A 27,700-nucleotide genomic window follows, 5' to 3' on the forward strand; every position below is an offset into this window, starting at 1 on the left:
TAGTTTGAGGACACAACGGCAACACTGCTTAATTAGCTACTCATGATGTGGAAGAATTTCTGACTTAAACACTGGCAGAGCCACGAGCAGATTCCCAAACATCAGGGCATTTTTCCTGTATAAACTTCTCTGAGCTGATCATCAGATGTCCATCAGTGACAGAGAGAGAGTTATTATGAGGGAAAACTCAAGTCTCAACAGGTACAAGTCTGAAAACTCCTCAAAGTTTTATCAACTCCTTTCCTTCATCGATCTCATCCACAGTCACTGATCCTGCACCTGCTGAGAGACACGTGATTTCACTACTGGATTAACGTTTCTTTGTGACACGACAAAAACCAGCAAAACATAGAAAGAAAGACGGGAGTTAAAGCTGAATGAGCCTGGCTCATTGGATTGTCTTTATGTTTTTTAAAGCAAAAATCAAACTGATCTGAGTTCAGACTGACAGCACAGCGCGCTGTTCCTCTCTCTACTTTTCCCTCTCTCTTCACAATAAACAATAATGATTCTTGCTTATTGTCAAAAAGAGAAAATTTTTCTACATTAAAGTCAAAAATCAGTCTTCTGATTCCTGATTTATGGGTCTCTGGGATAGCAGAAAATTAAGGCAATCATATTTTTGGATTGGGCAATAAGAGCTGCGTGCCTTACAAGCGCAAATAAATGAATATGACGTTAGTTGCTACGTAAACAGAAGGCTAAATGTTTCAAACATCTCCAGTCTTTAACTTCAGATAAGAAGGGGAAATGGTTTAAACTTCAGATATTAGTAGGCCCAGACAAAGCTGACTCTGGACCTGATTTCACTGAGAGAACTCAGGCTGTGTGCGACAACGGGACCGCAGTATGAGCGCATAAATATCCAATTTTGGCCGTGTGTCATAAGTGCCTCAATCACACAGTGAATGCTGAAATTAGACTACAGAGTAGGATGAACTCAGTCCGAGCAGAGGAAGGGAAGGAATGTATCCCCCTGGGGATGAAAATTTGTTATTAGAGGGGGGAATCAGAACAAGAAGGGGGGAAGTCCCCCCCCCCCCAGCAATTCGCACCCTGGTCATCATACTCCATCATCAAGAGAGCAAAAGGAAAATGTCTCTAAGTTTATTTGGTTCACTGCGTGTCCCTTTTTCCTCTCTTCTTTGGCTATGTGAGGATAATCCCACTTTTGTCTCGTCACATATCAACATCTGACTACTTTAATTTAGTTTTTCATCCAGCATGAACAAACGTAGAATCCTGTGTATATAACGGACCAGTATTTTATTAGATCAGAGTAATCAAACCTGCAGAGGGGAGTCATCAGTCAGGTCTGTCAGCGTCCGTCTTGTGTTCATGTTATAAATATAAATGGTGCTGGCAGCTACATTCTGCTCTCTCTGATGCCTGGATTTAAAAATATTCAGGAGTTGAAACTTCTGCACAGCAGATAGCTCTGATATCAGCCACAGAACTAAAGAAAACCCTGACATAACATGGTCTGACTAATATGGAAGTTTAATCAGTTCTAAAGTTTAATAACTGGAATTATTTTTGAAGTTTTGATCTTCAGAGGGGGAAACAGCAAACGCAGCAACAGCTGGATTGTTCAGAGAGATCCCAGGAGGACGGAGCTTACAGTACAGACTGAACCCTGGTGTAAATGTCAGAGTGGAATGCTGCCTTATGCTCCACCAGTGTTTTACCCTTATACATGTTAAATCAAACAGAAAGAAAAATACAAGCACAGTTCCAAAAAAGTTGGGTCGCTGTGTAAATAAAAGCAGAAGTCGATGATTGTCAAATCTCATAAACCCATATTTATCCACAATAGAACATAAACAACACATCAGATGTTCAACTGAGAGGTTTTACAATTTCATGAAAAAAGATTAGCTCCTTCTGAATTTGATGGCAGCAATGCATCTCAAAAAGTAGGAACAGGGCCATGTTTACCACTGTGTATCATCTCATCTTCTTTAAATGCAGTCTGGGAAGTGGGGAGAGCAGCTGATGGGTGAGGAATGTTGTCAAACTGTCAAAGAGGCATTCCTGCTGTTATCTGGATGAATTCAGTCCGTCAGTTTATCAGACACATCAGAAAAAAGAGAGTCTGGCAGAGGAGGATCAGAATCAGAACTGTCAGGAATCCTTATTCTATAAAACCACAATAAGTGACATTTAAATCCTTCTCTCTACAGGAATGGAGACTGTGTGTGGACGAGATCCTGGACCAAAACCAAGGGTCCGAATCAGAACCTGAGGATGGTACAGACCTCAGGGTAGAATCCAGGACAGAAGAAACCAGAGAGCTAGAGTCTGGACCCACATCAGATGAAGAGTCTGATCCAGATCTGATATCTAGGCTGACCTTAAAAGAGACAAAATGTCCAGAACGTTATGCTGGATCAGATCTGCAATCTGGGTCCCCTCCAAGTCTGCCTCCCGTACTTGGATCAGGACAAAACAGAGATTTGAAGCCTGGATCCAAATTTGTAGAACCCACAATCCCCCAAAATAGGTCCAGATCAGACCTGCTGTCAAATTCCAGATCAGAAGAGATCACGACTTTCAGATCAGGACTCAGATCAGACCTGCATCCAGGATCTGGGTTACAAAAATGTTCAGAAAAGACAAAAGCTCTTCAGTTGGAATCCACCTCAGGATCACAGTTTGGATCAGATTCAGGCCTGCAGGCTGGATTACACTTCAAGCCAGAATCTGGACCAGATGCATTCAAAAACCTACATACTGATCTAAAACTAAACATGAGGACTTGGTCCACATCAGACAGGACACCTGGATCAGGATCCAGATTAGATGCAAGATCTCAGTCAACATCAGAGTCAGCCACAGACCTTGAACCTGGATCCAGATTACGAGAGATCACAACTTTGCAGTTTGGAATTAAGTTAGACCTGAGGGCTGGATCCAGATCAGACCTCCAATCAGAGCCTACATCAGAGACCGGAGACCTAAAGTCTGAATTCAGCACTAGAAACTTTGGAAAAAGATCCAGAATGGGCCTAAAGTCTGAATCCAAGTTAGATCAAAAACCAGAATCACAGGAAACTGAAGAACTGTGTGCTGAACCGGAAACAGATGTGCATCCTGGATCCAGATCAGTGGAGACCACAGAGACCAAGTCTGGAATAAGTCTTGGTCTGAAGCCTGAATCCATACAAGAGGAGATCGAAGACCCTGAACCCATTTCTGGGTCAGACCTGCTACCTAAGTCACGGTCTGAGCAGACGGGACAGTTGCAACCAGAATCCAGGCCTGATTTGCAGCCAGGATCTAGATTAGGTCTGGAACCTGCATTAAGTCCAGATAAGAAAGACCTGCAGCAAGGATCCAGACCAGATCTAAAGAAGGGATCTAGATCACAGCATTCCAAAGACCTGGAGCCTGAATCAAGTTCAGATCTGACACCAGGATCTAGGACAGGTCTTCAATCTAGAATTAGATTAGAGCAAAATCCTGGATCTAGACTAGAGGAGACCAAGAACCTGCTATCTAGATTAAAATTAAACAGTAAGACTGGATCCAGACCAGACCAGATGCTTGGATCTGAATCAGACATGCAGCCAGGATCAAGACTAGATACAGAATCTGATTCTAGACCAGAACAGAGCAGGGATAAGCCTGTATGCAGACCAGAGGAGACCAGACACCTGCCAACTGGATCCACATCCGAGGAGAGCAAAGACTTGCAGCAAGAATCCCGATCAGGTCTCAGGCATGGATCTGAATCAGAGCATTCCCAAGGCATGAAACCAGGACCAAGATCAGAGAAAACTACATATCTGCAGCGTGAATGTGGATCAGACCTGAAACCCGGATCTAGGACAAATTTTCAGTCTAGAACTGGACTAGGTATTACACCTGTACCCAGATCAGAGGAGACCAAACCCATGCTGTCTACATTCAAGTTAGATTTTAAGTTTGGATCCAGATCAGCATCAGGCAAAGATCATGGATCTAGATCAGATACAGAATGTGAGTCCGGATCACAAAATACCGAAGATAGCGAGCCTTTATCCACATCAGAGGAGACCAGAAACCTGCAATCTGGATTGAAAGTAGACCTAAAGACTGGAGTAGACCTCCAATCAGATTCTGAATCAACGGAGCCTGAAGAGTCTGGAGATGGGTCAGAGGAAACCAGAGTGATCATTGAGACTGGATCCTTAACAACAATGATGCAAGAATCCAGTCTAGATCGTACACCAGAATCTAGATCAGAGGAATCCAAAAACAAATCAGAGGAGATCACAGAGCATCAGCCAGGATCCAGCTCAGGTCTAAAGCCAGGATCCAGACCAGGAAATACCCTTGACCTTCCTCCAGGATTGAACAAGAGCAAAAACTTAGAACCTCAAACAGATGTAAAGCAGGGATCTGGATCAGTTGAGATACCTGACCTGAGTCTGAAGGAGAGGACGAACCTGCAGCCTGGGTCAAGATCAGAGAAGAAAGAACACCGTCAGTTAGGATCTGGATCAGAGGTAGGTGTCTGGTTTAAGGTTCAGATCACTCAGAAGACTGAATCTGGTGTTTTCTCTCTTACTTGGCGGTCCCTGGTAATCTGGTCCTGGTAGTATTGAAGGGGTCCCTTTAGGACTCTCTTACCCGGTCCCCTGGTGGATCCACTCAGTAAATCCTTTGGAGTTGGCCCCCTTCTGCAGGTCCAGCAGCCTCCTCTCTTCTCTGAAGGCTTTCCACAAGATTCTGGAGTGTTTCTGGGGGAATGTGTGTCCATTCATTCTGTAGAGCACAGGTGTCAAACTCAAGGCCCGGGGGCCAAGTCCAGCCCGTATAACGATTATATCCGGCCCACAAGATCATATCATATTTGTATTCTAACTGGCCCACCAGTATGAGGTCTGCAGATTTCCTCCAGTATAATAATGTAAACTTCAACTTGATTAAAAAAAATATCCTTGTTAAGCCATAAAAATCAGAGAAAGTAAAGAGTAAGAAAAATTTCACAAAAAGTCAAGAATGTGGGGGGAAAAGTCAATTTGTGTTTTATTTCATATTTTCAATTTGCATCCCAAGATTACGACTCAAACTTATGATTTTGACTTTTCATTTCATGCTTTGACCTTTTCAACTCATAGTTTGGACTTTATGTCACATTTTTATCTTTTTGATTCCCAATTTTGAATTTAAAGTCGTATTTTGACCTTTTCAAGTCCTTACTTTGGCTTTTTAGTCCCATATTTTGACTTTAAAACACATGATTTCAACTTTTTTTTCTCATATTTTGACATTTAAAATTCATAACTTTGACTTTTTTTTAATATTTTGACCTTTTACACTCTCAATTTTGAATTTAAGTCATATTTCTAATTTTCTAAGTCATCATATTCAATTCTAGCTCATTTTTTGATGTTTTCAACTCCTAACTTTTGGCTTTTTAATCCCATATTTTATTAGTCTCACAATTTAAAATTTAAGTCATATTTTGACTTTCAAACTCATGATTTCAAATTTGATCTCATATTTTGCCCTTCAAACTTGTAATTTCAACGCTCTCCTCATATATTTGCTCTTTATAAACATTATTTTTCTGTTTTTAATATTGTGTCCTGATATTTTAAACTAATAAGTTGGAGTTTTTATCTCAGATTTGAGTCTTTAAACGTATCATTTTTACTTTTTTGAATTTCCAAATGATTTATCACCAGTGCTGTTTTTTCATGTTTTATCACTGGTGAAAATGAGGTTGACAGATTTTAGTTAAATCTTGACCCTGTTAGGCTCTCAGGTTAGACCTAAATCCAGAATCCGGCCCCTGCTGTGACTGAGTTTGACACCCTGCTGTAGAGCATTTCTGAGGTCAGGCTCTGATGTTGGACCAGAAGGCCTGGCTCACAATCTCTGTTCCAGTTCATCCCAAAGGTGCCGGATGGGGTTGAGGTCAGGACTCTGAACTCATCAAACCAGGTCTCTCTAGTCCTTCTTTGGTCTCTGGGCCACAGTCATGCTGAAACAGAAAAGGGTCTTCCCCAAACTGTTGGGAGCATAGCATTGTCCAGAATGTCTTGGTCTGCTGAAGCATTAAGACTGGTCTTCACTGGAGATAAGGGGTCTAGCCCAGACCCTGAAAAACAGCCCCATACCATTATCCCTCCTCCACCAAACTTCACAGTCGGACAGGTAACGTTCTCCCAGCATCCTCCAGACCCAGACTCACCATCTGACTGTAAACAGAGGAGATGATTGGTCGCTCCACAGAACACTTTTTCACATTCCAGTGTCTGTGTGCTTTACTCCACTCCATCTGACGCTTTCATTGGTCTAGGTGATGTGAGGCATTCATGCAGCTGTTACCATGGAAACCCATTCATGAAGCCCCTGCTGCAGTTTTAGTGTTTACATTAATGTCAGTGGAAGATGACCCTGATCTGTGATTTTACCTGGTCTTCTTTCTCATGGCTGAGTTGCTGTCGTTCCTAAACTCTTCCATTTTCTAATATCACTGACAGTTGACTGTGGAATATCCAGCAGGGATGAAAAGTTGACCATCTTATTCTGGGGACACATAGCAGATGCTTTTATTTTTCAGTATGTGTTGATTGTTGCAGCTTTTTTGTTTGTTCATGTTTTTAATCTGTTTCCAGGCTGAAGATCTTCATTTTACTAAACAGAAACAGGAGACCAATCAGCAAAGAGTTGAGACTGCAACAACCAGCAGGTAGGAAACAGTAAGACCCACAGACATGGTCACTTGAACTGCTGATGTTCTGGTCCAGTGGTTCTCAACTGGTGGGTCGGGACCCAAAAGTGGGTCACGGAGCTGTTTTCAGTGGGCCGCAACTAGGTGTCAAAAAAAAAAAAATGGTGGCAAACTTCCTTAAGTCCTTGTTGGACATGCATCGATACCTTTTGTTTCGCCCTGTTTGACTGTGAAATTGGGTAAATTTAAATGTTTGATCAATATTTCAACTTATTTATCTCCTCTTCTCCACAAAAAATGGCTGCTTTTCCCATGACAGTGAGGTAATTTCACAAGTTCTCTGGAAAATTGGCAACAATGTACACATAATGATGGGGAAAGAGGGTATAAAATGTGTCATTTTTGTCCTTTTTCTTTTTTATATCAGGTGTTTTGGTCCAATCAGGCTTCAAACTGCAACATATTCAACTAACTCAACATGCGTTGTGGAAATTTCTTTTGAAACTGGGCTCGTCAGGTGTGAATCGTTAAGCTCGGGTTGGCTCCAGAACTAGCTTGCAGGCGTTGCTGTAGTTATATAAGAGCTGCCTGTTCAGTCAAATAAAGACTGATTGTACATTTGTGAGTTCAGACCATGAAATCAGCATCATTTTGTTTTTCTTTGGCAGCCCACAAAGTTCAGGACTGGGGAGCAGGCTAGAAACAGAGACCCACAGTGACCACACCCACCAATCCTCTCTGACCAATCAGAGACATCAGCTGCTGTCGTCATGTGAAGACCTTGTGGACAAGGTGATAGTGGCCTTCCTTCCTCTCTCTGATATCATTATTGAATATAAAGTAATGTTTTGATGTGGTGTGTGTTGATCAGGTCTGGAGCTGGGTCCAGCAGGGCAGCAGCGTTCTGTCCGACAGCAGGGAGACGGGACGGCAGCTCAGTGAGGCTGAGCACACTCTGGACACTCACCTGCAGCTGCACACACAGGCTGAGGTATGCAAATGTTATCCAACTAAATGTCTCTGTCCTTCAGTGCAGAGGGCAGTTCCTCCAGTCAACAAGTTCTGCTGTCACAGGGGGGTCTAGGTGATTTGGAGGCCCCAGTCACAGACCGATAAGAGGCCCTTTCCTACTTCTAAACTCAATCATAGCACCGGAACCAAATATTTAGCTGGTAAATCTAAATCCTCAAATATCCAACAGTCCTTCATCAGCTTTTAGAAGAACATCAGAATCCAGACTCCTGCAAAACTCCAACTTTTTGTTCACACTGCAGGGATTATTTTGCATGTTTCTCTCCAGTCTGCAGGTCAGGATGCAGAGAAAATGAAGCAGATCCTGGATCAGTTTAAAGCTCTTCAGACAGATTTAACCAGCAGTCTCCAGCCTCACGGTGAACCAAGCAGGCAGACGTCCTCTCTGAAGGTCCTGACAGAGCAGCTGAAGAAAGGCAGTGAAGGAAGACCATTCAGACCGGACACTGCTCAGCCCAGTCCTTCTGCTGCTGACTTGAGTGGGTCATTATATTCTCAACTTGCTGGTCGAGTTAATCTGATTCTGAAGGAGCTGCAGAGTCTGAACAGAAAGATCGACTCGAACCTGCAGCTGCTGCAGCCCTACGTCACGTTTCTCAGGATGGCACAGCAGGTCAGTCTGTCTCTCCTGTTGTGTAGGTGTAATGGTAGGACTCAGGATGCGGAGACGATGGAGCAGATTTAACAGATTTATTGTGCAGGTAAGTGACAAAGGGAGGGGGGATCTCAGGAGTCCAAGGGAAAGTGAGAGTGTGCTGGAGCTGGCTGCGGTGATCAGGGCAGGAGGCACTGGAAAGAAGAGGGAGAGGCACGTTAACAACAAGAAGCAAAATACAAGCACTGGAAATTACTCAAAAAGGTTCTTCAAAAAGAGCACTGGAAACTTCTCTGGGAGATCTCGAGAGAAGGAGCCTGGAGCTGACGTTTACCGTAAGGTAAGGTTGGCAAGACTCAGGCGCTGAAGAGAGCTGCAGCAGGTCCTAAATAGTGATCCTCGATGAGTGATTCGTTGCAGGTGTGCGCTCTCCACAGCACCAGGGGGGGAGGGGTGAATGCCTCAGGGAAAGCAAAGAAAGTTAGCAGCCAGAAACAGCCTCCGGAACTGGAAGCTAACCAAAATAAGATAATAAAACGACAAAAAACACCACATCTCCATGTCTAAACAGGAAGTTAACTTTGACTCTTCCTTAAGGATTCTGTGTGGTGTCAACTTTCTTCAAATACATGAACGATGATCCAGACTTCAGCAGAGTCCCAACAGTACATTTACATGCACAGTTAAGTGGAGCTGTAGTGAAACTACAGCTGTTAGATGATTTTCCCAGAATACAAGCACTGAAATAGCATCACTTTATTGATGGAAGCGCTGATATGACCCCTTTCAGTTGGCCTCTGTAGGTTCTTTGCAGCAGAGTGTGATTATACAGAGAGAAACTCTACCAAAAGGTCACGTTTGAGCTGTTTATGACTTTGTCAAGGGTTCAACGTGTGAAAATAAAAACATTCTTCATTCTTGAACTACCCTTGTGTTTGAAAGTAGAGAAATATTCAGGAAAAAATAAAGAGCTTAAAGAAAGTCACAGAGAAATGTCAGCAGGCAGGAATTAAAAATCCTCTGTCTAAAGCCTGGATTAGCGTTGTCCCCAAAACTCCTGTGTGGTCCAGTTTGGTTCAGTCCAGTCCTGGTTTAGCTCATTAGACTCTGATCTTACTCGTGTTTCCTCAGCTGATGTCCGTCTAGTCTCTCTCACTGTGACGGGAAATGTGTCTCTCTTTAGAGATCCAGATCATGTGGCTCAGCTCAGTAGAGCTGGTTCTTCATCTGGTACCAGTTCTGCTTTTTAAATGTGGATTAAATAAGGACAAAGGAAGGAGGAAAGGAAACTGGCACTCAAACAGGAGCTAGCTACAGTGGCTCACATTAAAGAGTCGTTTAGTAGAACAGGCTCGTTCATGGACGGCTCATCATTCCTCGCTCTCTCAGCCCCCAAGGTTTATTCTGTTGATCGAACATCAGCGTTTATATTAAAGCATGTTTGAGACTAAATCAGGATTTTTAGATGTTAAAGTGGCTCTGCTAGTCTCTTAGCTCAGGACTAGACTCCTCTAGACTCTGGTCTCTCTTCATCTGCATAGACCACACTAAGGTCCACAGGACTGAGCACTAGTGATCTAGATCCCCTTCTCTCCAGGTAAATCAGGTAAACTGTGGTAAAATCACTGCTTTGTAAAGTGTAAAAAAAATGTGACAAAAATGGTCAAAAAGTCGCAAAAATGGGTGGGACGTGACCAGATAATGAGGTAAAAGTGGAAAAAACATAGCAAAAAATGAGTGAAAAAATTCATTGAAATGGGCAAAAATCAGAAAAAATGTGCAAAAAATGGCATTTAATTGCAAAAGGCAGCTTAAATGGGCGAGAAGTGGCAAAAAGGGGCAAGAAATTGCTAAAAGCAGGATTAAAGTGTCAAAAAGGGGACAAAAGTGACAAAAAGAAGAGGTAAAAAAGGGCTTAAAGTGGCAAACACTGGGAGAAAAGTGGCAAAAAAGGGCAGAAAGTGGCAAAAAAAATGATTTACAGGTGGCAAAAATGGCCCAGCAGTGGCATAAATGTGGAGAAAAATGAGTGAAAAGTGACCAAAATGGGCAAAAGGCATGAAAGAGTTGCAAAATGGGAAATTAGTGGCATTTAATTTTAAAAAGCAGCTTAAATGGGTGAAAAATGGCAAAAAAGGCAAAAAATGGGGCAAAAATGGGCTAAAAGCAGTAAAAATGGAATTAAAGTTGCAAAAAATTGCAAATGAGGGCAATGGAAATATACAGACAAAAAATAGAGGTTGACAATTAAGTTTGACAATTAAAGCCTACTGTGTTAGTGTGGGAAACAAACTGACATTCTTGTGACATGAAATGGATAATTTCTGAGGTCTAATTTTCCATTTTTAAGGTTTTCTGGGGGAATCATGTTTCAAATTAAGACATAAAAGAGCCACAAATCATCACAGATGAGCCACACGTTGAGTATCGCTGCTCTGTACTCTCATTTTGGATAAATTAGTTGCACATGACCAAAACATGAGTCCTGCTATGCTCAGCATTTATGCTGGTCAGCCTCAGGGTCAGTGTCCAGTAGGTAGATTGTGGAGCATGCTCAGAACACCCAGTCTAGTTTGGGTCTAGATAAGGTGTATACATACAAGACCAAATCCATCTCCAGCTGCATTATCTGTCCAAAGTTTCATTTGGATTGAACAGTTTCAGTTGGACTAACATGTTTACATGGATGTTCAGAGTTAAAGGGCACATATGAAGAGTAAAATATGATCAGTCATTGAAACAATATTTATGGAAGTATTTGAATAAAAATGCACTGAAACATGAACAGGTACTTTCAAAGGAAGCATGAAAAATACTCAGTTTGTAAAACAGGAGTAAAGTTTGACAGGCATACAGAGGTTAGCAGAATAACTGTTATTCTACAGGTAGAGGAGGAGATTGAGATCTACAGGAGGAGCCTGGAAGAAGAGAAGAAGAAGAAATGTGTTAGCAGTAACTTCAGTTTAACTGACGTTTTTAACTCACCAAAGAAGAAGCCAAACGTCGCCTCCTGGCAGGAAACACTGCAGAGAATTCTCACCTGTCAGGACCTGGGAAACAACGTAGTCAACACTGTGTCTAAGGTATGGTGCTTAGAGGAAATGTAGGGCAAGACGTGTGAATGTTTTTCTTATTATAAGGGTGTTAAATGTGTGGCAAATGACGTTTTCAGGTGTCTACAGCTGGACTGAATGTAAAGGTCATGGTGTCAGTGGTACAACAGACACTGGAGAGACTCCACAGAGCCAAACAGGAAGTGAACAAACTGCTGACTCAACAGGAAACTGAGATCCAGCAGCAGCAGGAATACTGCAGGAAATACGAGGAGAGATTCCTAAAGGTACATACCTGTACCTGCAAAAAATGTAAAACTGTGGAATAATGAGCATCCATAACTAACAGTGTGGTCTGGAAGTAAAATCCCAATAATGTCCTCCATAGTGGATCTGATTATAGCCATAATGTCATAATCACTGATGGTAGACTCACTAACATGCATGAGAAACCACCATACATGCTCCGGTTAAAGACTCAGTGGCTGAGCAGTGTTGATCTCTACAAACACATTTACCCCCTAATTCTACAAGCTGATCTCCAGTAACCCACCGCTCAGAGCGCAGTTGTGTTTAAACCAGGTCTGCTCAGTCTGAAGATGCCTTTTCAACTGAGACAGTCTAGATCATCCAGTAGCGTTAATATGATCGATCTAGTCCAACAGTTCCCCTCTAAGCATGAGTCCATTAAAACTGTGATTAAGCACACTAACTGAAGTACTGTTTGTCTCCAGACTCTGCAGGACCTGAAATGTGTCTCAGAGTTGCTGGACTCCTGCACTCAGATGGATCTGGGTTCAGACCTTCAGACCACCAGACTGCTGGACCACTTCACACAGGCCAGACCACATTTTAAGGTGAGCCATGCGGCCTGGGGGAACCTGGACATAGATGGCCATGAGGCTTGCTGATAAAGAGGACTGGTCGGAGGACCATAAGACGTGGATTGTTGGGACTGATTTGAAGAGTGGAGCTCTGGACAGTTGGTGACTCTCCGACTGTTTCTGTGTTGACAGATAAAACCAAAAAGAGGTTACTGAGACCGCCACATAGTTTTCATTCTCACTACCAGAGGGAAAAACTGCTGCATTTTATGAAATATTCTCAATAAAACAATTCAAATTACTTTGAATTTGATAAGGAACAAATACATAGCTGTCATCATGCGAAATGCAAATAGTAATGCTTAACTTATTCAGCTTGACACAGAATTTACACTGGTATAAAGTGTTTTTTTATAATGAAAGGAACAGAAAAGTTTATGGTCATTGAAGCATTTTTACTTGCATGTGTTATTATACAAATGCCTTTAATGATGCATACATTTTTAGACCGTTAAGGCCAATTTAACCTCCAGCTTTACTAACATGTACTAGTAATCAAAGATAACTGTAGAAATGTCTCTAATCTTCATGCTTTCATGGCGGTTTCTACATATTTGAAATTAACTTGAGGGCCACACCGAGTGAAGAGGAGGGCCACAGGGGGCCCCCAGGCTGCAGTTGTCCACCACTGCTCTAGTCAGGATTGAAGGATTGATGGCGTCATTTACATGCAGCATTTTTGACTTTGGATACCTTTGGACAGCAGAGGGTTCAGTCTTCAGACTGCTGTTTTTAATTTTAGTCTCAGTCTTTAGTAGGGGTGCACTGATTGCAATTTTATGGCCGATAACCAATCTTTTAAAAGCCTGTCCTGCCAATTCCGATTTTGGCCGATAGCGATTTTTTTTATAACTGACAGCATACACCTTCAATGTTCCAATCTCATTTTGTTGGAAAACATTGAACAGTTCCCGTGAAACAATACAAACTTGTTGTTTTAACTGCACATGAGGCAGTTCTCTCAAATATAAATGAAAAGTTTAGAGCATTGCTGTCCAAACTACTGAATTATATCAGTTCCTTTATTCTTTCATTTTTCACATTTTAGTAGGTAGAGGTAGACAAGATCGGTGGATAAGATCGTTTTCGTATGTAAGGATCAGCCGATCGCTGATTCCTCAAAATTAAGGAAATCGGCCCTAGTCTTTAGATTAATGCCTTAAAGTTTTAGTCACATTCTAGTCACTTCTACCCTTCATTGTTTTAGTCTAGTTTTAGTCCATGAAAAGTCCTCACATTTTAGTCTTTGCTTTTAGTCCAAGCCTTTATTCTCTGGCCTTATTCTGGTACCAAATCATGGTTGTGTGTTCTCTGGACCCTGCCAAACCTGGGGTCCCTGCTTTCTACAGCTGAGAGGCAGAATAGATACAGATGCGTTATATTTTGACAGATTTACCCAGAGTGGAGAAATATCATGGATTTTAAATGTCTGACATGAGCTTAATTAAATTTTATTCTAGTTTTAGTCATCACAGATCTATCTTCACGTAGTCTTAGTCAAATCTGCCTCAGGGAAAAAAGCTGTCAATGAACACGTGAAAAAATTTACATTGATGACAGGAAGTACCTGGACACAGGTGGCCATCAGGATGATTGATGAAGACGTCTCCGAGGAGAATGATAACACATGGAATATTGTGACTGACTCAAAGTGTGGAGTTCTGAGATTGTTTGGATATGATGGACAGTTAAGACTGTTGAACTCGGGACACTTGTCCTGTGTTGACAGATAGAAGCAGTGAGATCTACTGCATGAACCGTTTTAATTTTTAAGACTTGTAGGACAAACAGGGCTCTGGGATGTGGTCTGAACCTGTCAGTACTCTGATGTTTGTGGACTGTTTGGGCATTTGGCATTGGTGCAACATAAGGGACTTTTGAGCTTTGGTACTGCAAAGACAGTCGACAGTTCAAGCATCTTGCAAATTGAGAAGACGGGCTTCCTTTTTCTTTAGGACACTCTAAAACTCCAAACACACCGGTGCTATCTGTCAAAACGGTCCTGTCAGAACCTGTTGTTTTTTATTTAAAACCCTCACCAGAAGTGTCCTGGACGCAATGAGTGTTTTACGCTGCTGCTCTACTCCCAGGTGAAGAGTCTCTGAGAGAACAGCCGTGTCAGCTGCTGAGTAGAGGCTCTGGTTCAGAGCTCAGAAGTAGAGATTTAGCACCATCTTCTGCTCCAGGTGTAGAATAAATGAGAGGCCTAGGCTGACAGTGAAATACCACTGCTGTTATGTTTCTTTCACTTTCCCGGTGAGCTCTGAGTGGGCTCTCGACTCTGGTATCAAGCGCCTGGACCAGCAGTGGCTGGGGAGGAGTTTGACCCTTGACCCTCCTGCTGGTGTATGCGAAGGGCAGCAGTCGAAGCACATCAAAAGGCGCGACATGACTCTGCAGCCCGGGTGTGTTTTGGGCTTAAAGCTAATTCGACATTTGACTTGTAAGAATGGACATATCACGAGAACTACAGGATTGAATTGTTGAAACGGACTGATGAAGTCATTGGGATGCATCACTATTTTGGACTTTGGATACCCAAAGACAGCTAGTAATACAAGAACTCTACACCATGGGGTTCCTGCAAGATCCGGTTCTACTGATAGTACAGGAATCCCTGTGACAGTGGTTCTAGACAATCAAGATTCCTCTGGCTGGTATGATCAGTACTTTGGGAACCACTGGGACAATTAAAGTCTTAAAAGTGTGAAAATCTGGACAGCTAGAAACACAGGGACTCTTTTACTGTATGGACTTCTGGGGACTCTGAAACATTTCTTATTGTGACTGGTGGACTGATGTAACTGCTGAAATGTTTGGCTACTTTGGACTGTGGATACCCTCAGACTGCCTGAAAGGCTTGGACTGTTGGGGCAGTTGGGTTCTGGACCAATGCAAAGACAACTGGTCTTGGTATGATTCTGCAGGGAGGAGTCCTAGACCACTGGGATTCTAGACCACAGGGATTCTAGACTACTGGGATGCCTAGTTATAGACATATAGTAACCATTTGGACCATGGGAAAAGCAGGACTACCAGAACTTTTAACAATGTTGGAATTTGGACTGCTGAGAAAACCGGGACTTTTGGACTTGTAAAGAATGCACAACTGTGTCATCTTGTACTGTTAAGAACTTTGGAGACTGTTGGAATCACTGTGTATTTTGGAGTCTATGGATCAGTTAAGACTTGAGGGGGAGTTTGGACCTGATGAAGCTGGTCGTACATTTTGTCTGTTTGTTGTAAAACTATGGGATCATGCTTTTTGGTTCGGGTGTTATCAGAAATAACTTCTGAACAGGTAGATGCTCTTTTTGTTCTTCCAGAAACTGGACGCTGAGGTAGAGATCCTGGTGAAAGGCTGGGAGACTCTTAGAGGGGTCGGACTGGAGGTAACAGAGTTGGGAGGACCAGCAGTCAGGGAGGAGGATCTGTCAGAGATGCTGAAGCTTCATGAAAGGGTGAAGAACAAGATCCGTCAGAGCGAGTCCATCCTGGACCAGACCAGCAGCTTCCACCTCACATCCAAACGGGTCAGTGGAGCTTTTTCAGGCTAAAACACAAAATCTGTAAGACTTCACCCCCAGGTTTAGGGATGGGAATCCAGAACCAGTCCCAGTTGGTTCAAACCATCCGTAATATTTACATTTAATCAGAACAATTCTCTTATCAAGGCCTTACTTCCACATGCCTTAAAAAACACGGTCTCACAAGAGGCAGTCAGCGCAAACGAGAACAGAGAAGTGGAGAGTAAACAAGGCTGACAGCCACAAAAACAGTCAGAAGTGGATCATTTCTCAAAAAAAGACACAAGCAGGAGGACGTTTAACGTCTGTCGAACTGCAGAACTGTTTGGACAAGTTTTCAATTTATTTTCCACGTCCAGAGATCAGTTTATTTTTGTTTTAAGTTTCTATCTGTTAAAGGAAATGAGCAGTAGTGTTGGTTTCTAATTCAAGATCAGAGATTGAAGATCCAGAGAGCAGTTTGTTTTAACTGAGACGTTTCCAACAGAAAGGGTAATTTTTCTATATTTCAGCATGTTCTCCTCCCAAACACTTCATGTTTAACATTTTTGGCTCTCTGATCTGTTTATTATAGCAGGAACTAAAGTGTGCTTGTCTCTGGCTGTCACTGAAGGTGGCAGACATCTAGTTCAGTATTCAGAGAAATCTAATGTGAGTTGTTAACTATGAAAAATCTACACCACGTTCCACATTATAATCCAGTTTGGATTTTAGTGTCATAAATACTCAGTATTTATTTTTTCAGTGAAACTCATGGATGGTTTTGTGTCTCAGGGCTCTGTGGATCACTGAAATCAATCTCAGACACCTGTGCTCATTAGTTTGCCAGGTGAGCCCAATTAAAGGAAAACTACTTAAGAAGGATGTTCCACATTATCAAGCAGGCCACAGGTTTCAGCAATATGGGAACGAAACAGGATCTCTGCTGCTGAAAGCCTCAAATAGTGCAATGCTTTGGACAAGGAATGAACACGTGAGATATTTAAGGAAAACTTAAACGGGATCATTGTACTGTGAAGAAATTAGTGTCTGATTCAGAGCACAGATGGGTTCATGCAGATAAAGGCATAATGAGGAAGGTTTCTGACAGACAAATGCATGGGATTAAGAGAGCAGATGCTAAAATACCATTACAAAGCAGCAAACAGGTATTTGAAGCTGCTGGTGCCTCTGGAGTCCCACCAACCTCAAGGTGTAGGATCCTCCAGAGGCTTGCAGTCGTGTATAAACCTACTATTCAGCCCCCCCTAACCAATGCTCACAAGCAGAAACGGTTGCAGTGGGCCCAGAAATACATGAAGACTCATTTTCAAACAGTCTTGTTGACTGATGAGTGCCGTCCCACCCTGGATGGTCCAGATGGAGGAGTAGTGGATGGTTGGTGGATGGCCACCATGTCCCAACAAGGCTGTGACGTCAGCAAGGAGGGGGCGGAGTCATGTTCTGGGCTGGAATCATGGGGAGAGAGCTGATAGGCCCCTTTAGGGTTCCTGAAGGTGTGAAAATGACCTCGGCAAAGTATATTTGAGTTTCTGACTGACCGCTTTCTTCCATGGTACAAAAAGAAGAACCGTGCCTTCTGTAGCAAATTGATCTTGACAATGCTCCATCTCATGCTGCAAAGAATCCCTCTGTGTCATTGGCTGCTATGGGCATAAAAGGAGAGAAACTCATGGTGTGGCCCCCATCCTCCCCTGACCTTTAACCCTACTGAGAACCTTTGGAGCATCCTCAAGCTAAAGATCTATGAGGGTGGGTATTAGGCTCCAACGGCTGACATGAAAATTACATACTGACTGTCATTTGCGTCAACTATTCAGGAAAATCAGAGGAAAATATTATTTACATAATAATTTGGAACACACTGTACTTTTTCTAAAAAATAAATTCACAGGAAGGAATCTACAAGAGAATCGATTCAGAAGTGAATCAATAAGAAGAATCAATAACGGCATTGATGTCAATAAAATCTTATCATTCCCCATCCTTACCCAGGTTCTGATGGACCAGTCCAGCTTTATCAGATCTGATACCAAAGATGCCTGGGGTTTGGGAAACTGATCCATCCAACACAATTACCAAATGAATAACCTGAGTTCTCCAGTGTGACGGAGAGATTCTCAGACTTATGTAGGCAGCATCAGGTTTGAATCAGTTAAGTACAAACATACTGAAATCATCAGAATCCGTGCACTACTTTAACATCCTCGCTCGCCCTCTGCTGTCACAGTGAACCCTCAGCCGTGTCTGCTTCGTTGTCCGTGGCTTTTCCGTGTTTCTGGCTTTAAAATGTTACGCTCTTTAGTAAAAAGATGAAGCGTTTCCTCGTTGGCCTGTAGAACCTCACTGTGTGGAAACATCGCCGCTCCAGGCATCAGAATGAGACTGAGGCATTTTTAATTCCAGCAGTCTTACAAACAGAAACTTACTCTATAAATATGAACGTTTTTCTATGTTCCCAGTTGGAGGCGCTGCTCCAGTCAGACCCTGAAAGTCTTTTAACTGGTTTAACCGGTTTATGTGGGTCCAGTGAGGCTGAGATGAGGCAGCACAAAGAAAAACAGCAGCAGATCCAAACTCTGCTAAAAACCATCTCCTCACTGAAGAATGAAATCTGTACGGCTGTCAACCAAAAGGTATGAACACATGCAAACAGCCACCGTCAGTTTGAACGAACACATTCAATCACGTCCCAACTTTAACGGCAGTTTTTAGTGTCTCTGAAACATCTACTCCAGCTGTAGAGCTCCAGAATTATGGTGGAGGATTTCTACACTGCATGTCTTTGTAATGTTACGTTAGTACTAACTGACCCTTTGTCAATAGTCCCGCCCTCCTTGGTCCTCATTGGTTACCTTTACAGGGTCAGACAGAACCTCTAATCACCCTCCTCAGTGTGATTCCTTTTTCACTTGTCCTCAGTGAAGGAACAAAGACCCTGTAGGACTCTGGTTTCTGATGGGGCTCCAAAGGTCTCTGTCTGCTCTGAGGTTGTTCACATCAGATTTTAAACATGTCAGCTAAAGTCATGGTAAAATTAAACAGTTTATTCAAAGGTCTGTTCATAAAAATGTCTGCTGATAACAGGAAACACCTCAGCATCACACACAACCACACCTCCAAACATCCATCCATGCACCCATTTTTTACACCGCTGATCCCGTTCAGGGCCGTGGGGGCTGGAGCCTATCCCAGTTACTCATCCCATTCAGAAAGAGGCGGGGTTCTAGATTGGTCACATTTCAAAACAAAGAGCTGGAATATAAATATAAAAGCAGAGAAAGAACTGGCCTGGGTCTAGGGGTGTTTGGTCACGGATTTGATGTGGGACTGGATAGAGAAGGTAGTCCAGGATAGACGTCCAGCGTTCAGACTTTGGAGGACAGGCAGATGAGACTGTTGTCCACATAAAGCAGGAGATCTCCGACCTTCCTGAGCAGTGCTTTGAGCTCTGTTTCTAAAGGAGCTCTACCCTGTTCTTATGTGGAGTTGTTTAAACTGAGAATCTTTGCAAAGATGTCCTCCTGAAACAGGACATATTAGCTTTACGGGACACAGTCTGAAAACGGGACGTCCCAGGTAAATCGGGAGGTATGGTCACCCTATCTCATGGGAGAACTCAGCTTTTCTGAGGTACAAGCAGGGAGGTTTTAAAGGAACAGAAGTTTAGAACCACTGCAGTGGGGAGATTAAGGATGGGCCAAGGCACACCTGAAATCAACCAAAATCTCAGGGCACAGCAAAGCTGTAGGCCAGTGATACTCAACGTGTGGCTCAGGAGCCTCATGTGGCTCTTTTCTAATGATTTGGGTCTCTTTTACATCTACATTTGAAATATTATTCCCCTGGAAAACCACAAAAAAGGAAACTTTAACCTCAGAATTATCAACTGAAATTTGTTTCCCTCAGTTATACAGCAGGCTTTAATCGTCAACATTTAGTTTTGTCTGTATATTTCCATCGCACTTATTTGCATTTTTTTGCCCCGTTTTTTACTCTTTTTGTCCCTGGAATCCCATTTTTCTCTTTTTCACAAGTTTTTGCCTCTTTTCTCCTGCTTTTCGCAAATTGCATTTTTCCCTTTTTTGCCAATTTTTGCCCTTTTAAGGTGCCTCTTGCCATTACCTGTCATTTTTTCCCATTTTCTCCCACCTTTTTGCTGCTTTTTCCCAATTTTACTTATTTTTCACTCATTTTCTCCCACTTTTTTGCCAATTTTAGTCACTTTTCACACCTTTTTGTCAAGTTCTTGCTACTTTTTTTTACCTTTATTGTCACCTGTAAGCCATTTTTTGTCACATCTCATCCATTTCTGCCACTTTTTTCCACATTTTTGTCTCTTTTCACCCAGTGTCTGCCTTTTTCTGCCTATTTTACCCCCGTTTACCCATTTTTGGCCACTTTTTTGCTGCTTTTTCACCTATTTCCCCAGCTTTAACTTAATTTTATTGCCACTTTTCACCTCTTGAATTGAGGCTCTTTCAAAGGTATTTTTCAACAATTTGTCTTTGGTTGAGCAGGATTGAGTAACACTGCTATAGGCAAACAAAATGGCGTCTTTAAAACACGTTAGAGAACTTCAGGTCGTTATATCGTCGTGGTAATTACATATCCTCGTACAAGTTCCCCAAACTCTGAAGATGGTGATGTCCGCTAACACCAGCAAGGATGTGCCATGGGAGGTTTTTACAAATGATGTTTAACGTACAGCCTTGATGTTAGCGATCAGAGAGGGTTAACTCTGAATTCCTCCACTCTTAGGGTCCCACATGTTTCACGGTGGAGCAGCTGGAGGCTCGACTTCTGTCTCTAGACTCTCTCTGCGTCTCCTGGCTGAATGACGCCAGACAACGTGAGCAAAACCAGCTGCTGACCCGCCGGTTCAACAGCGACATCAACCAGGTGAGGCTGCCGTGCTAAAGAGAGTGTGCTAACGTCCAGGTGAAGGAATACTGCATGTACCTGTGCAGGTGATGTGTTACAGTATTAGGGCTAAGTCAGAACGGGAGAACAAAAATCATTTACTAACGCTCTCCTTCCCAAAGTCTGGGTCTGGACCCACAGGTGGGTCATGGGAGATTTCTTTTGGGTCCCTAAATGAGTTCTCATAATTGGTTTCCTGCAGTGTTCACTGCAACGCTTCTATCTGCAGCACACATCATAGCCACATGGGGGAGCTCTCCACACTATAGCACTCATAATAACACAACACAAGGCTCTCCCAACCACTGGATGGTAGAGAGCTGAAGGCTGAGGGATTGATGCTTGGCTCATAAAAAAGACGTGCATTGTTCCAGAGCAGACAGCCACTGGTGGCCTGAGGGGTGGAGCACGTGACGAAAGCCTGTGTGACGAAGGCGGTCTCATCCAGGCTCGTACGGCAGAGAGTGCCAGGTCAGGACCAGAGTAAGTCTGGAACCATCAACCAACCAGCTGAGGACAGACAGACCTGATGAGCAAAAATGTTCAGACAAAGAATAAAGAAGAAGCTATTGTGTCGCGATGGCCTGTGCCTAAAAGTGGGTCACCAGTACTAGTGCTTGGCAGTTTTTCATGAACGATGATTAAATCAACATTTTCTTTCTAAGATCAATGATCGTGATGTTTTATCTGCTCACTAAACAGCAGCCATGAGCAGAGAGGATGTCTGATTTCATGAAGACTTCTAGTCTTCCTGGTTTAAAATAAATAGTTATGGCTGCATCGCCCTGCCAGTCTCTCTGCTTGAAGCACAACCACAAACTGTACTGACACAGAAGACGGTCCCAGCCCTGCTGCTCAGTGTGGCTCCTTATTGGCCATGATTATCCGTAGAGATCCTGGGAATGTTGACTGATTGTTGAACCGGAAGTAGTTTCTGATCCACCGTCTCAAAGACCGTCCCAAAGTCCCTGAGATTAGAAGACCGCTGAGCAGAGACACATGAGAGCAGGCTTCCCAGAACTCTTTTTACTCAAAGACACGCCCCCTTATTGGATTTCACTCTCTGATTGGACGCTGCTACACAGTGGATGTCAGAGAAACTTCACAGCACCAGCAGAGATAAATAATGAGGGAGAAACAGAGTTTATAACAGACGATAAACGGACTCTAAAGAGAATATAAACACCAGCAGTTTTAAAAGCCTCATTAACTGATGGGCTGGGATTTAAACAGTATTTACAGGGAAATATTGAGGATAAATTTAATAAAATAAATATTAAAGAGTGAATCAGAATCGACTTTAATATTTGATTTGTTATCTGATTCACCTTCAAACATAAAGCATGTTAAAAGATCATAAAATCAGCAGATTCAGGTATAAATCTTTGCTTTAGCAGTCAGTTATTTCTGTTTATTAGATTATAAAGAGAATTAAAGTCAGACAGCAGCAGTCTGTCTGTCAGGAAGAAACATGTTTTAAATTATTGTGGAGTCACTAAAGTTTCAGTCTGATGTTAGTGAGCGTCAGGTTTGATCAATAACCTTCACACCCAATAATTAGGATAATAAATAATTTTAAATAATGAAGCATCTGCTGGTAGGAAGAGTCTGAATGTTTGTGATCCACACTGAGACCAAACGATGATCAGCTGATAGATGATCAGCTGATTAATGATCAGCTGATGGATGATCAGCTGATAGATGATCAGCTGATAGATGATCAGCTGATTAATGATCAGCTGATGGATGATCAGCTGATAGATGATCAGCTGATAGATGATCAGCTGATGGATGATCAGCTGATAGATGATCAGCTAATTAATGATCAGCTGATGGATGATCAGCTGATAGATGATCAGCTAATTAATGATCAGCTGATGGATGATCAGCTGATAGATGATCAGCTAATTAATGATCAGCTGATGGATGATCAGCTGATGGATGATCAGCTTATTAATGATCAGCTGATTGATGATCAGCTAATTAATGATCAGCTGATGGATGATCGGATAATTAATGATCAGCTGATGGATGATCAGCTGATAGATGATCAGCTAATTAATGATCAGCTGATAGATGATCAGCTGATAGATGATCAGCTAATTAATGATCAGCTGATGGATGATCAGCTGATAGATGATCAGCTGATGGATGATCAGCTTATTAATGATCAGCTGATTGATGATCAGCTAATTAATGATCAGCTGATGGATGATCAGCTGATGGATGATCAGCTGATAGATGATCAGCTGATTGATGATCAGCTAATTAATGATCAGCTGATGGATGATCAACTAATTAATGATCAGCTAATTGATGATCAGCTAATGGATGATCAGCTAATTAATGATCAGCTGATGGATGATTGGCTAATTAATGATCAGCTGATGGATGATCAGCTAATTAATGATCAGCTGATGGATGATTGGCTAATTAATGATCAGCTGATAGATGATCGGCTAATTAATGATCAGCTGATGGATGATCAGCTGATGGATGATCAGCTAATTAATGATCAGCTGATGGATGATCAGCTGATAGATGATCAGCTGATTAATGATCAGCTGATGGATGATCAGCTGATAGATGATCAGCTAATTAATGATCAGCTGATGGATGATCAGCTAATTAATGATCAGCTGATGGATGATCAGCTGATGGATGATCAGCTAATTAATGATCAGCTGATAGATGATCAGCTAATTAATGATCAGCTGATGGATGATCAGCTAATTAATGATCAGCTGATGGATGATCAGCTAATTAATGATCAGCTGATAGATGATCAGCTAATTAATGATCAGCTGATGGATGATCAGCTAATTAATGATCAGCTGATGGATGATCAGCTAATTAATGATCAGCTGACTGATGATCAGCTGATAGATGATCAGCTGGTGTTCTGTCATATTTTGCTTCCTTGTCAGATTTTGCTACCTATCGACTACGCTTACTCTAACCCTTATGGGCGTGACACTGATGGCAAAAGGCGCATGTGCAGAACCACAGAGTAGCTATTTTTGTTGGGTAGCAAAAAAATGGCAGAACACCGGCACCGTCATAAACTGACGTCTCTTCACGTGACGCTGCAGAGGGAGGGCCGTCCCATGGTCCGTCAGTCATCAGTCTTTGGTCTTCAGTCCTCCAGTCTCTCTATGAGTCTGTGGTGGGACGGACTAAGACTCAAGGAAAAGACTCAAAGCAGAGACCCAAGCTATGAAACAGTCAAAGTGAGACGCAGCCTCTGACTGGCTTTGGATGTTGTAGTTCAAGGGTGTGACCAGCAGAGGAGGCTGTTGCCAGTGTCTGTCTGTTGGACTAAAAATAACTTTAACGTCCCCTGGAGCAGCTGAAGGATTATCTCGGCGTTTCACAGAAAACAGATGGCGTCTCAATCTCTAAACTCTCAGAACAAATAAAATCAAACTATTTTTATTTGTGATAAATTCCATATTTTATTGTAAAACCCTGATAATTTCACTGTAATCCTCTTAAAAATGACCTGTGGAAAGACTATTACACACTGGTACTATTAAAGAATCTGTACTTCTTCAGTCTAAGACAGTAACATATAGAAGGCTAAAGATATTTTCAGTAAGCACTCTTTATATTGAAGAATTTATTGATTTAGTCTTTTCTTTGCCCACTAGATTAGAAGTTAAGAGCCAGCTTTGACTTTACTGACTCTGGTCTAAGGCCTGTGTTTTATCAGGGTCTAAATTTAACTGGAGCCAGCACGACTTATTTAGATTTTACTGGTGTCCATGAAGTCCCTGAGCTCAGCGCTGCAGACCGTCTCTGCACGTGATATCGCTGCAGGAAAGAGTCGATATGTAGTCCTCTTTCTTTTCTGTGTGGAAACACAGAATGAAGTTCTAGACCTGGTCACCAAACTGAGCGATCGGTGGAGAAGGGCCTCAGTGAGAGAGGAGACCAAGAACCTGATGGTCACTCTGACTGAGCTCCAGAGGTCCTGAGTGGAGATGGGACAAAGTTCTAGAAGGACAACCATCACTGCAGCCCTCCACTGATCTGGGCTTTATGGAGGAGAGGAGAGATGAAGACTGTCCACATTACACTGATGTGGATAATCTTTGTCAACCTGCTGTCCTTGTTGTTCCTGCTGCAGTCAGATCCAGCGTGTCTCAGGACGTCTGCGTCCTGCTCATGTCTGAGGACTGATCGCTGATGAGCTGAGCCCATGCAGAGGAGCTGCTTTATCTCTGGCCTTACAGAACCATGGGAGACTAAGAGAAAGAGTCAGAGTAGTGAAAGAGGATGCTGGACCTGAAATACAGCCCCAGTCATTCAGTGGGTATTTCCCATCATGCACCTGGTGCTGTGTGTCATAATTACACCGACCTGCAGAAGCAGCTGGTGACATCAGACACTCGACTGCTGAATGCAAACAGATTCGAAAAATGTAAACATCTTTAGTGGCCTGTTGGATCCAAAATCCAGATCTTCGGTGTTATTTGGGACATAAAGGAGGGAGGTTCAGGATCCTGTCCTCTACAGCAGCGGTTCCTGACCCCCCTACTCGTATCCAAGAAAAGTTAAGACCAACCAGACCCACTAAAGAACACATCCATTTTAATTGTTTTCACTGACAAAATCCCAACATAACAGACTTTCAGACGCGTGTTCTTGAAAAGATGGATGTGAAACTATCCTGATTACAGATTAGGACCAAAATATTAATAATGAAGAGAAAAAAGTCCTTTTTAACTTTAACTGTCTTAAATGTACGTGAACTAACGGTGTTTTCTAAAATTATAAAGTCAAAAAGTTGAAAATCCAACTCCTTTTTCAGTTTGGTTTCTTGTCATTTTTTGCCTTTGCAATGTTGTAAATTTCTGATCTTAAAAACTTGAAATGTTCGAGCTTCTAATGTCCAAATTGAAGACTTTCTAAATGTTTTTTTTTTTTTTGTAAATGTAAATTGTTTTCAACTCTGAAATTCTGAGTTTGTTTTGATGTAAATGTCTGATTTACAATCTTAAAAAAATATTTTCCCCCCAAAAGTGTTCACATTTCTGCTCAAAAATAAAAGATCCTCTTGATTTTTTTATCCTTAAGCGTGGCCCTAATACACCTATGCTTTATTTTCATTTTTAGAAAATATCTGTTAATCTAGTTTAGACAAGGTCAGAGCAGACAGGCTCCCATGCCCCAGGTGTTCTTGGACCCCAGGCTGGGAACCGTCATTTTTGGTTCACTGATGCAGAACTGAAGCCTGAAATAACAATCAAAAACGAGTCCAAACGTCTGCCTTCATCTGTAAACCTGAAGACTGAGACCTGGTCCACCCCACAGTAAAAGATGCATGGGTATGTGGGTCATTTCTGATCTATCATCCAGCCTGTAGAGGGAGTCTTCAGAAGGCTCCAGGTGTGGACCAGAGAGCGTCCATGTTTCCCATAAATGAAGACTTGAAATTAAAGTTAGACGTTGATGTTCAGTTGCCAGTGTTATTCCCATCAGGAGCTCTAGGTGTTGGGATTGTGCGTGTCAGTGGTTAGGGTTAGTAATGATGGAGGTCTAGAGTATCAGCTCAGTCCCCACTTAGAGCTGAGCACCATGGAGGACTTGTGCAACGCCGTATTGTGCTTACGGTCCAGTCCATTCTTGAACTGCAGGGTGGCCCTCGATGCCAAGATCATTGGTGAAAAATTTCCAGTTGGCTTAACCGTCCCATCGCAGAGCAAAGAGGGGAAGTTCTGTAATCGGAGCAGTGAGCCGACTAGAGGGATTAGGGACAGAAGGACTGACCCTTTGGACTTTGTGTCCTCTCTGCTGAGTCACATGGAGCAGACTGGAAGATGATGATGTGACATTTTAACGACAGGAGTCCTGGCCGACCGTTAAGACCAGTGGTGTTTTGTTGCTTATTGCTGTGTTTGTTTGTACCACAGACATTTAGCTTATTCTTGGCTCTCACTGAGGATTACACAGTCCGCCTGCTGAACCCTGAAGTCTGCGTACAAGTGGTTCACTGTGGGTACTAGTCCTGAGCTAAAGAAGTCATATGGAAATAAATCGCCACAAACAGATAGATGCATGGAAACCAGTAATACAGAACTGACATGGCTGCAAATGCTGCAATTAAACACACATCACAAAAAGCCAGTAGGTGGCAGCAAACGCTGATCTACATGATGCAGCACGCGCTTCAAGCCAAAATAAAGAGGCATTGATGAGAACCTACCTGCTGCTAGCATAAATTTGGCTTTCCTAAATCACCAGGAAGTTGTGAATAAGACGAGTCATGCAGTGCATGACTCGTCTTATTCATATACTCCCAGGCGTACGACCAGCTGATGCACTCGGCCGCTGGTCACTCGTCTTTAATTGAGGAGTCTTTTTGAGTCAAACTGGCCGCCAACATGCTTTATTTTCCCGGCTGTAGTCAAGTGTTTTCTTCAAATGTGCGATTATGATCTAGTTAAAGGGAAACTCCTTAAAAGGGATGCCAGTCCCCCGTAGGTCTGTGTGGCTTTGTCTCCCAGTATGTTTCCAGCCATGAAGTTCATTGCAGTTCACAGTGAATACCAGCACATTTTCCAGCATCAAGTATTGTGCAGTGTTTGATGTTGGTGGCTTTTTACTGGCCTACTGGTCACACTGGTGTATGGTACACAGACAGCTTTTTAAATGAAAGTATTTCATTGAGTTTCATGGGAAAGTGTGTTTCAAACAGAGGAGTAACAAAGTGTCCAGTCATTGTGACACATCTGCATGGATAAACCAGAGCAGTAGCTCTGGAGCCACATGTGGCTCTTTTATGTCTTAATCTGTCTTAATGTCTTAATGATAATTAATTAATTATCAACCTTTATGTTTTATCTGTATATTTCCATATCTCTTATTTGTAATTTTTTTTCTTTTAATCCATCTTTGCTGTTTTAAGCCCATTTTGACACGTCTTTCTGGCCACTTTTATCCAGTTTTTGTGCTTTTTCACTATTTATTTTTCCACTTTTGCCTGTTTAAGCTGCCTTTTGCCATTAAATGCCATT

At 42.4% G+C, this 27,700-nt stretch overlaps 1 protein-coding gene and 1 long non-coding RNA gene across 2 annotated transcripts in view; one reads left to right on the forward strand and one right to left on the reverse strand.

Annotated features, from left to right (window-relative positions):
• ccdc141 (coiled-coil domain containing 141) overlaps positions 1-27,700 on the forward strand; it is a 67,664-nt gene that overhangs the window by 14,303 nt on the left and 25,661 nt on the right. The window contains exons 8-18 of the mRNA XM_041807098.1: positions 2,184-4,490; positions 6,612-6,685; positions 7,336-7,459; positions 7,539-7,658; positions 7,968-8,312; positions 11,180-11,377; positions 11,467-11,634; positions 12,082-12,204; positions 15,558-15,764; positions 18,221-18,394; positions 20,520-20,660. Coding sequence (XP_041663032.1) covers positions 2,184-4,490; positions 6,612-6,685; positions 7,336-7,459; positions 7,539-7,658; positions 7,968-8,312; positions 11,180-11,377; positions 11,467-11,634; positions 12,082-12,204; positions 15,558-15,764; positions 18,221-18,394; positions 20,520-20,660 — 3,981 coding nt within the window. The remainder of the gene's footprint in view (positions 1-2,183; positions 4,491-6,611; positions 6,686-7,335; positions 7,460-7,538; positions 7,659-7,967; positions 8,313-11,179; positions 11,378-11,466; positions 11,635-12,081; positions 12,205-15,557; positions 15,765-18,220; positions 18,395-20,519; positions 20,661-27,700) is intronic.
• LOC121522427 lies at positions 8,375-9,985 on the reverse strand. Its single transcript, XR_005992968.1, has 2 exons — positions 8,629-9,985; positions 8,375-8,488 (listed from the first exon to the last, which is right to left on the reverse strand). It is a non-coding gene; the product is annotated as an uncharacterized LOC121522427 (long non-coding RNA).

This window comes from Cheilinus undulatus, linkage group 15, assembly GCF_018320785.1.
Source record: "Cheilinus undulatus linkage group 15, ASM1832078v1, whole genome shotgun sequence".
Taxonomy (NCBI): domain Eukaryota; kingdom Metazoa; phylum Chordata; class Actinopteri; order Labriformes; family Labridae; genus Cheilinus; species Cheilinus undulatus.